General features: G+C 33.5%; 1 protein-coding gene and 1 long non-coding RNA gene across 2 annotated transcripts; one reads left to right on the top strand and one right to left on the bottom strand.

The window, feature by feature from the left end:
- On the top strand, positions 1 to 1,958 carry LOC133704170 (uncharacterized). Its single transcript, XR_009844009.1, has 2 exons — positions 1 to 440; positions 1,044 to 1,958. It is a non-coding gene; the product is annotated as an uncharacterized LOC133704170 (long non-coding RNA).
- Positions 1,959 to 9,744: 7,786 nt separating this feature from the next.
- On the bottom strand, positions 9,745 to 11,377 carry LOC133704998 (protein BIG GRAIN 1-like E). Its single transcript, XM_062130082.1, has one exon. It carries the CDS (start codon positions 10,966 to 10,968, stop codon positions 9,976 to 9,978), a length of 993 nt encoding a protein of 330 aa, XP_061986066.1. The 5' UTR covers positions 10,969 to 11,377; the 3' UTR covers positions 9,745 to 9,975.
- Between the last annotated feature and the right edge of the window lie 141 nt (positions 11,378 to 11,518).

Below are 11,518 nucleotides of genomic sequence, written 5' to 3'. Positions count from 1 at the left end.
GTGTTGATCATGCTGCTTGAACAGCATATGCAGTGTCTACTAGTGGCTAAATAATAAGCGTCTCCATCTCTAAAAGATGCGTGTGATGGTTTTTTGTCACTATAATTAAAGGGATGAATACGATTTGATATTTTCTCGAAATGTGCAAATGAATTGCTTTCTTTTGCAGCTGTCAATTAGTGATGGTTTGGAGGGCGGCAACGGAGGTGCTCCTGCCGTGCCAATAGCAAGAGCGATTTTGCTCGAGATATGGTGGCAAGAGCAGCGAGGACATCAGCAATATCGGCAAGTTCAGGCCTGCTGAATGTTTTAGGAGTAATATATATGTGAAGTTCAGGCCTGCTGTTGCTTCTCATGCCGCGATTTCTCCTTCTGATAACGTTCCTGTTGCTTTCTCTGGTGGGCTTCTTCCCGGTTTACCTTTCTTTCACTGTGAACTGGTATATATGTTTTTTTTCCCCCATTAAATTGCACGTTAATATTTCTATTTTATTTTTTCTGAAGGGATTTTTGTTGAGTTTTCTATGTGTGGGATTTTGGTTTATGCAGGGACTGTGCCCCAACTGAATTACTATAGTTGAATTGTGCAGTTTTATTAAATATTATTATTGGAAGAAACTTTAAAATCAAAGACACTTAACTTCTTTTGCTCCAGTCAAGAATTTAAAAAAAAAATAAAAAAAATTGAGGATGCATATTTATTGCTTGGTAGAGTTAATGGCACCTTGCTTTCCCATAAACGCAGATTAGCTTGAGTTGATATCGTGGATAGATAATTAATAATTTCACACAAGTCCCCATAATGTCGGGGACTAAACAAAAAAGAAAGAGGAAGGAAGAGAGGGAAATGGGAAAGGGTACCTTAGAGAGGCTAGGTTTTTTGGTGGTGAAACAATAATATGTGTAAAGAAGGGAAAAAAGAATTAAATACTGGTCTTCATGTTTTGTTTGGTTTAGGAATTATGGTACAAGCTATGGAAGAATATAGCAGGTTTTAATGGACGGCCTGTGTTTCTCTGTTTTTATTATTTTTGCTTTCACAGCCCAAACCATACCACCAGAAATGCTACTGTTCTCTGCCTTGCTGGTTTCCCCCCCTCTTTCTGGTTCCCTTTTTAAGGTTCAGACTTCAGACAACTGTTTCTATATAGAATGTCATTGACTCATTGAGTTGACCCAGTAACTCGGTGTCTAAGCTTTTTCTGGTTCAGTCTTCAAGTCGGTTGGGTAACCACGATCTCTTTTCTGCTACTGCTGCTTTCTTTCATGGGTCCAGTGGCAATCGATCGAGCTTCTTTTTCTCGGGAAATATTTCGACGAAAGCTCTCTGGCAGTTTTATGAGGATAAGTTGAACAGAGTGGATTTGTCATGGGTTTTTTGTTGCTTCGATTCGTTAGTCTGGACAAGCTTTTCTGGAGATTTTGGAATGTGGCCCTCACTGGAGGAGTCGAGAGCGGTTGCCATTCAGATTGAGTTTATATTCTCCGATGGCACCCACAGATTTCATTCGAGGGAACTAATCCTCCATATCCATTGCTCGCATTGGGCTATGAACCTTATATGAGACAAGCCCAATCTTAACCAGAGTACTCGAGGATCAAACTTGAGTAGAGAGAGGCCAAGTATAAAGCCTCTCCATTAAAGGCACGACAGATATGAAAGGGGAACAATTTCGGCCAAGACAGAGTTAATTAAGATGGTTAATTCACCATGGAGTGTGATTATTAACGTGTAAATTAAACTAATGATGGTTGAATAAGAGATTTATATTAAGAAAATTTGAAATGGAATATTACTCAACATTTATGCATAGATTTCGGCTAGAAAAAAGAGAACAAGAAAATTACGTACGGGTTCCTTTAAAAAAAAAATGGAAAATTTGTTTATGATGTGGAGATGGATTTTTGGATATGTATGGATAAGGATTCAAAATTTATAAAATGTACGTATTGATATATGTGAGATTGCGGTACGACTCAACAACATGGAACAATTAGCATAGCTTAGATTTCAAGTTGATTTTAGATACTATGACTTTTTATTATTTATTTACGATTAAGTATGGTATTGAAATTTTATTTAAGTTATAATTCATAGTATATTGTAATATGTTGGGCTAGCTATCCTGAAATATGAACTAGTGTTTGACATGTCGAGCTAATTATTTTGAAATCAGGACTAGCGTTTGGATTGAGCATGCTTTGTTAGTTATTATGGATCTAGGATTTATGTCTGGATTTGAAATATACGGATGATTTTTTGGATAAGAGTCTATATATAATGTTTAAAAAATTCTGAAAATGAAAGGTTGCATGAGAGGGGATTGGAATTTTTAATGACCTAGACATGTGAAGTATACAAATGGTTGATTTATTTAAGTTGAATTAATGAATTTTTACTTGATACATATTTTATCTTATGTTATATTTAAATATGAATAACTTTATATAAAATAAATTTTAGGTCCCTCAGTAGTTTATTGATCCATAATTTATTTTTAGAAATTCTACTTTTGTATTCAAAATTGCAATGTTATAAGTTGTCAAATCATTTTGTATGTAAAAAAGTCATAAGATGATATTTTTGGAGTTATTTTGGAATGTTAGAAATAATTATGTATGATGTAATTTTAATTAGCTGAAAACTTGACGATTTAAATTATGTTTTTATTTTTAATTTACTTTAAATCCTTAGATAAAATATTGCCATAATTCATGCTTAAATTACATGTAGTGGTAGTAACCATAACAAGTACCGATAATATATATTTTCTTTTAAATCATATTATTAATTAAAAATATTAGAAATTATTACCAAATGATTCAGATTGTTTGAAGTTAGGACACTAAACAATGAAAGTATTTTTTATTGGTGTGAAATATTGAAGTTTTCATTCGAAAATTGTGATTTTTTTTTTGTCGAGTCAATAATTTGATAATGAAATTTAAAAAGAAACTCCGTCAAATTTTGGATAAGTTACATTTGTGTATGAAAATTCATGCATTTATTATGTTTATATATTAATTGTACATGGAATATTGTGAAATTAATTTGGAGTTGTTACATAAAATATTAAGATAAGATGACTATCATTTTGAATTTTTTTTATTAAAAATAACTGTAATTTTGATTTATTTTTTTATTGAAAAAAATCATCTTTATTTTTAATTAAAGAACACATTTTTTTTTATCGAAAAATAAGAATTAAAAAAACAAACTAAAAGTGATAACAAGAGAACTATTTTCTATTGCCTCGGAGTGGCCGATACTAAAATTACCGAGTGCCTGAACATGCAAGTGGTCTCTTGTAAAGCGACATTGACTTTTCGGAGCGCCCCATGAAACTTTGCTGCTGCCTGCTGGGATATTCAGACAAATGATTCCGATTAGCATTTGAGATTCAGTTGGCTGCAGGTGTTATGCCCAAAAGACACTTACAAGTTTCAGGTAATTTTTGTGTAAAGCTTTTCGGCTTGTCTTTGGCGGCTAAAGGGTAAAGGACATGGATGCAAGATGATAAAACACATGTACCTCGCCGTTGCTGGTTCCATGTCCATCTGGATTGTGTCGTGCACTAAACTAATCCGGTGGTCCTGTAGCTTTATCATACAAATGCCCAAGTACCATAGTTCGCTGTGACTTGGAATTCATCATTACACAGCAAATGGAATAAATTAATTTTCTATAGGAATATTATCACTAAATCACCTTTCTTTTCTTTTCTTTTTTTCTCTTGTGAAAAAAACAATTTAGTCCCTGTATTTTTAGCAATATGGGAAACTCAATCCCTCTGGTTTCATATTTCATCACTTAGTCCCTTAACAATTTAGTCACTTAGTCACTTAATGGTCTACGACTGTTCGGCCATTCCTCTCCCGGAACGCAAAAATCCTCAAAATCCCTAACTCTCACACTCACAGCCAATACGAACGCAAGCTAAAGCTCCAGCAGCCCTTTCTTTGTTCTTTCCAGGCTGGAGGTGCTGAGCTTGAGCGCAGCATGCACGACAATAGAGTGGCGGGGTAGCAGTGGAGCCACCTTTTTTTACGTTGTTTCTTATGTCAATAGGTCATGTCCCAGTTCTGATGAGGTTTTTTTTTATGGGTTCCTTATATTAATTCCAGTTAGTTCTTTTATTTGATTCTTAATTGGAATTATATTTGCAAGAATGCCATATTCTCTCCATCCTTATTTTTCACAGTTCTTCCTTTAATTAGTAAGTAATTTGAGATCTTCAGTTGACTATATATGCATCTAGTAATGATGGACGATGATCGAAGGTGTAAAGGGAATGGTCAGCAGTATAATTTTCTTATGATTTTAGCTGTTTGAATTTCTTATCAACAGTATAATATCCTTGGAAAATATCTGTTCAAATTGAAGGATAATAGAAGCTAGGAAAGAAGTCTATTTTTTTTTAATTATTAGAGCCAAAAGTTTTTTTATTTCGACTGGCCCAATTAATATAACCAAAATATCTGTGCAACGGGGTTTTCTAACTTCGAAGGGCCCAATCAGGTCCAGCAAAATAACAATTATTACACACACACGCACACCAGATAAGATGGAACAAGAAGTAATTGAAAAGGAGGGGAACGTTAGGAAGATTCTGCCATGGCCTTCTGTTTTTTATTGTTTAGTTAATGCTAAAATTTAATTCTTAAATATCCAACGATAATGACGATGATGAAATTATAAGAGAGTATGATGATGTTCTGAGAGATGCTTGATCTAAATTTTGTTTTTTTAGATCTATTCAACTAAATTTAATATTTGAATGTGAAGAAATTTGTCTTTTTCATGATAAATTATATCTGTTATCATTTAGATACTCCAGACTTTAAATTTGATTTGTATTTTGATTATTTGAATTATGTTTATCAATTAGAACTTTTAATTCTTTTAATTATATATGATTTGTTTATTGAATTAATTAAAATTTATGTTGAAATTGAGTTTGAGATTTGTGCTAGAATTGAGGCAAGTTTGATTCTAGCTTGTAAAAAATAGTGTGTTATTAATCTTCATTTGATCGAGTCCACTATAACCCAAAAATAGTGTGTAAAAAATACAAAATGATGAAACTATTCCTAGATTTCTTTTGATTAATATGCAATCAAAATAGCACTTAGAAAAGAAAAATAATTGAATTGGTGACAGTTCAACACCTTATTACAACACAATTAACAGAGAGACTAGCTCATTTATGACATGGTATTCAAACCTCTATTTCATCTAGTTATTCCAATAAGCTATTTCATCTAGCTTATTTATGGCATGTCAGATCACCGCAGTCACATATATCAGCAAGTAGAACTGAGATAAGAATCCGAGAGACCAGCAGTCTCCCTTTCAGAGATTGTTTTTTGAAAAATAAGACAGTTAGCATAAGATTCCAGACGAATGACACATGTTGAGAAATATTAGAGAAATAACATAGTTGTAAACACAACCGCTATTTCAAATACAACTGTGATTCTAAATACAGTTTTAAACAAAACGGTTATTCAAAATCACGGTCTTGAATGTTGCCTTCTAAAGTAATTAAAGCTAATGAAAAGCAGTGTAATGTATTTTGTGGGAAGGAAAGGAGGGGTCAGCAACTGGTGTTGAAGTTGCTTTCCAAGGCAAGAAGAAGTAGGTTGAGGCTGAGGAAAATCAAGGAGTGGAATGTTGCTTGTGCTCTAAGAAAATCCGCGGAGTCTTGTCTTGCAATCTGATTCATTGTGGGTAGCATGGGTATATGGAGCTCGAAGGTTCCGCTTGATTGTTCATGCATGGAATTGGAGAAAGCTGCTAAAATCCAGGGAAATCATATGGGGCCAGTAGAGCATGTCATCGGCAATGGGAGGAAACACACCTTTGGAGGGACCCTTGGCATCCACATGTGGTGAAGAGAGATGGTCTGCGAATCATTCACCAATCTGGGCTTTCAAGCTTTGGTGGCTGACATTGTTAAGTACTCAACAAAAAGTGCTTGGAAACTTCATAGTAAAGGTGGTAAAGTGGAATGGTGCAAACTGGTTTGGGGGCCTCTTCACATCCCTATACACAGTTTCATTTCATGGCTTGCTGTGCCTGTGAGATCGTCGACAAAAAAAAAAGCAACTGAAACATGGTAATAGTGATTGATCCTGCCTGTGTGTTGTGCAACAGGAATGATGAAAGTAGAGATCATCTATTTTTTATTTTTTTTTAGTGGTCTCTCTAGAAAGGTGTGGCTTATTATGTTCCGGAAGTGTGGTTTGTGTTGAAGCGTGGAATGAGGAGTTTATTATTAAAACCGTAATTTTAAATAATAATTTTATGAAAAAGTGCTATTTCCTCAAATTTTCTATTCTATGTTATATACTCGGCGAAATACCCTTTTAAGAGCAAGGCAAGTATTGTTTTTCCTCCAAACTTCGAAAAAAGAATGACTGATTTGATTGTCCGTAAGAAAGCTGAGTTTATCTTTATCTGTATTGATTTGTGTGTAATTAATTATATACTTTTTCTTCGGGGGAAATGCACGTCTTCGGGCCCTCCAGCCACTAGCTAGGGACATGCTCTGCATGATCCCTTCAAATTCAATGACCTACGCACCATTACTCTCCTGTGCTTCCTGTACATCATTTCTGTGTATCGTTCTTTCTAAAGGCTATCCTTAGCATTCATCATCGCTCTCTAGCGCCAAACTTGTGCTCTATGGTCTCTATATCTATACGCACACGCACGAGTACACCCCCTCGCTTCTAGATCGGATCAACACTCGATGAATATTTAATTAATCAGCTATAGTACTCTTGAATACAAAAAGATTGTTTCAGGGGATGTTTATTTTATGTGAAATATTTTAAGAGTGGAAATTATATTATAAAATATGGAAAAAATGTTTATAAAGTAATGATGTAAAGATAATAATAAAATAATAATAACAATGTGTTATAATCAAGGTTGTCAATTCCGTTCCGTTCCGCCTTGAATGGTCGAAACATTCCATACCAATTCAAAAAACGAAACAAATTTCATCTCATTTTAAATCTCGGTCTGTTCCGGATTTTTCAGCTAAATTCCGCCCGAAACGTTGCGGTTCCATTCCACATGTTCCGTTCCGCTCTTGAAAAGCCATTGAATCAAATTGAACCTTATTCAATTTAATTAATTAAACCATCCAATTATAAAAAGCTCTTTTTTATTACTATTTTCTATAACAATGATATTAATAATAACATTGAAAATTATTATTACTATTTTCATTAGCAATGATATTAATTTTTTAAAATTAGATTTATCACTAATATATATGGTTTATATTTATGTTGTTTTTTTCATGTTTATACTTTGTAGGAATTTGAGCAAAACAATGGATGCTTTAGATTTCATTAGCCTTAATAACATTGACCTAACTTTATATTTAAAATATTTTGTTAAAACATTTTACTTTCATAATATTTTGATATTTTGTTTAAGTTGAATTACTTTAAGTTAAAAATCTATTTAATCTTAACTATTTAGAAATATTTTAAATTTTAAAATTATATTTGTTTGGCATTGTGTTTGTATTGCATAATTTATAATTAATTTATCTTGAATTTGAATTATGTTTGTTGAATATATATATATATATATATATGAACAGTACAACCCCGAAACGACACGTCGAAACACTTCAAAACTGAAACATTCCGTTCCAATTAAAAAAACAAAACACCTATTGAAACAGAATTGACAACCTTTGTTATAATGATATAATAATTGTGTTGGTGGTTACAGAGATGGGGTGGAGTGGTGACGGTGCAGGTGGTTGGATGCCATGACGACAATATCAATGAAAATGGTGGTGGAGGGATGGAGTGGCGGCAACAATAAAAAAAAATAACAATGATGGTTGACATTGTTGGATTATTGCTAGTAAATTACTATAAAATGTTTTATAAAATTAAATTCATTATTTGTAAATATTTTTTAATAAATAAATTGACTATAAATTATTTATGATAACCAATTTTTCAATAAAATTAATATTCCATGTTGATCAATATTATTCTAGTAAATATTTTATAGAAAATAAACATAAAATTGATTAACTATATAATCAATCTGTATCAATCATTGAGTCCACGTGAAAAATTTCTGTTCATTTAATTATATATTCGGGTAAAATTAATTAAGACTCACTCATCCTTTTCTAATGTGATGCAGTGGTGCTGCCCTTGACATGCTCTGTATATAGTGTGTATACTAATTGGCAATTCACGCCCCCACTTTTAATGCAAACACATTGTAATCTTAATAATTATATATATATTCCTTTGATATTTGGATAAAATGGTCCTTCGATCCATCGCATGTAGATCAAATGTATAGAAATTAATTAATTAATATATGGTTGGATATTCCAGATACTTTAAATACGTACAGATAGAATCCTTGTACCGAATTTAGTTCCCACCTCTATTTCCTATGTGATTAAGCTCGAGAGATGCACCGATGATAAAATAGAGTGGGCTAATTTTAGGCCGAACTAAATTTAAGCTCTTGAACTTCTTCTATTTTTTAATTAGTTCTCAAATTATTTTTTTGCTAAAAATAAATCTTTTTTCATGAGACCATATATATATATATATATATGATTGACGCCAGATGCATAATTGAAAGTTCAAGTCGTAGAAAAAGTCCGGACACATCAAAAAAGTTCTTTGACAAAAAGAAATATAACTTCTAATTTGATCTTTGAATCTGAATTTTTCCAAAGCACTCTACATGCCTTGTTTCTTGTAGGGTCAGTTGGTGAGTGCCTGCTAAGTTCAGAAATTAACATGCCTAAATTAGCCTTAAAAATGTTGTTTTTATTTTTAAAATTTTTTTATTAGTTATTTTCATATTCATTTCCTAGTTATATTTTAGAATTTTTATCTCTATATATGTTGTTAATTTTCAATAATATTTGAATAGTTTATATGTTATTTTTTTATATATAAATTATTAGTTTAAAGGTTATTAACTTTCAAAATTATCAATTTAGAGTTTTTCTCGATATTTGAATTGTAATTTTAGAGCTTGAGAAACCATAATTTTTTTCTTTTTAATTTCTTTTTTATTAGGATAGTAATTTTTAAAGCTTGAAAAACTCTAGCTTTCTATTAAAATATAAAAATAAAGTTCAATTTAATCCAAAATTCAAGATAATTTTATATAATTTAGTCAATAAACCACATCGGCGAACTTTAAGAGCGTGTTTGGCAGTGTGGTTACGGGTGCTTTTCAAATAACTTTTCGTGCTAAAATATATGCCAACGATATTTTTTTATTTTTTAAAAATTATTTTTGACATCAGCACATCAAAACAATCCAAAACGTACAAACCATATTAAATTTTAGCAAAAAAAAAATTTAAAATTTTTTGAGAACGCCGCGGTAACCGCGTTCCGAAACGGGAACTAAAGCTCCAGGACAAAATGTCAGTTCGATGGCTACTATCATTTGATTATCGCAAGACATGGCATAGATGAATGGCCATTTTTACCTGTAATTTAAATCCTTTGCTTAAAACACAAGTGGTAGAAAAGGGAAAGTGTCACTCATCGATGCTTTTATCAATTATGGTTCCATGTACAAGCTCCGAAGTCAAAAGGGTAAAAGATACAGGCCACACATGGATTGATAATGCATGCTTTGTTTCTCCGCGATATTAGTGGAAAATCACAGATCATGGCACAATCTAAGCAAGCCACTCCAATAGTGGACTTTACACCAAAGCAAGAGAAAAAAAAAAGAAAGAAAAATAATCATTCCATACTGTACACACAGAGATAAAAGGAAAAGAATTGAAAGAAGATAGAAACATGCAGGAAGCAAAAAAGAAAAGAAAAGGTAAAATCTAAGATAGGACAGTTTGACAATATTCTTCTCACAGCTTATGATAGTAATATCATCAATTAATAACCGATCAACAAAGGAAAATGTACAACAGGAAAATGTACAATAGTCTCTCATACGGTTCCATTGGAAATTGGTACTGCTCCTCTTTTGATGCTATCCATATGTGTTGTTTCATACACAGGCAGACCATTTGAGTAGGTACCGGCCAAGTCATAGTTTTGCAATTCAAACAAATCAGAGCTTGAATCACTCTCAGTTCCATCATCCACCTCATCAAACTTCCTACATTCCTTTTCCTCCGATGGATACTGGTCAACCCAAGTCCTGTCTTTCTCTAAATGTTGATTACCACGATTCCTGGGTACTTTCTGACCTGAGAACCCATCATTGAATTTATATTTCTCTTCCAGCCAAGATAAATCTGTGTTCCTTTTATCATCCAATATCTCATTTCGGAAGGCTATGGACTTCACAATCCCATTCTGCTTTGGCAGGGAAACTATTTGCCTGTGATCTGAATAGCTTCTGAACTCCTTGTAGCCCTTTGTAGGAGTGTGTGTATAAGGAGGGGGTGTCATAAAACCAGAACTTGAAGAAGAATACAAAGACTTTGTATCAGTACTAGTGCCTGAGCTTCGAAAATGACTAATGCTGCTCCTCCTTTTCCTCCTACCACCGGGGCTCTCATCATCATCTTTCATTGATTGTGTGGTGGACTTTGATTTCTTCTTTTTGGAGCTTGTTTGATTGAAGAGAGAATTCAAGAAGCTGGCTAGTCTCCCACCTGGAGAGCTTGGTTGTTTGTATTTCTTCTCTTTCAGTATTTGCTTCTCCACTGTATGAGAATGTTGATGGAGATGATGAGGTAGTGGATTCCTCATTGGTACATCTAGGCTCACTCTTCCTACCCTCCAAGAATGTTTATGATCTTCTCTCATGACTTTCTGTGTGTAAACTGCGCCATTATAACCTGCACCTGCTTCATTGTATCCCGAGAAGTACCTTGCTGCCTCAAATACACCAAGCTCGTCAGAATCATTTCTCCGATGCAAGGACTTCTTGTAAGGTTTACCGGTGTCTGATGAGAGTCCGGTGATGGACATGGTTGAGAAATATTGAGGGATTGCTAATATGTGGCTGGAAAGTTGATTTTGGAAGTTAATGCCACAGGATATGGAAAGGCATTGACGGCAAAAGAATTATTATGGGAGAAGGGAGTATGCTATGTGTGTTTGTAGAATAGAGGGAACGGTTTAGAAATGATTGAGAGTGGTGGGAGAGTTGTAGCTTTATAACAATCAATTAATCGCTTTGCACTGTCTGTAACATTATATGATGAAGAGTGTTTCTGGGAGAGACCCACATTGATGTGAATTTTGTGCTTTCTAGTCTTTTAGAAGTGAAGTGGGGTACTGAGGAAACATGCCTTTATCCTTCTCTGACTGTGAAAACCAGAGGTTCGGTTGGGGATGGTGGGGAGCAAAGAGCTGTGTTTCCTTGGATTCTAGGGTTCTAATATGTATCAGTGGGGATCGGCTTTCGAGTATGTTGGCTATGGGGTTATATATGGTCATTTACTACAAGCTTACCTTCGCTAGCTTGAATACCATCATTATAGAGTTGGAGAATTAGGTAGACCCCACACTTATTTTG

Source organism: Populus nigra, chromosome 10 (genome assembly GCF_951802175.1).
Source record: "Populus nigra chromosome 10, ddPopNigr1.1, whole genome shotgun sequence".
In the NCBI taxonomy this organism is placed as follows: domain Eukaryota; kingdom Viridiplantae; phylum Streptophyta; class Magnoliopsida; order Malpighiales; family Salicaceae; genus Populus; species Populus nigra.
Note: the sequence above shows the minus strand (reverse complement) of the source record. Positions and strands in the feature narration are given on the sequence as shown.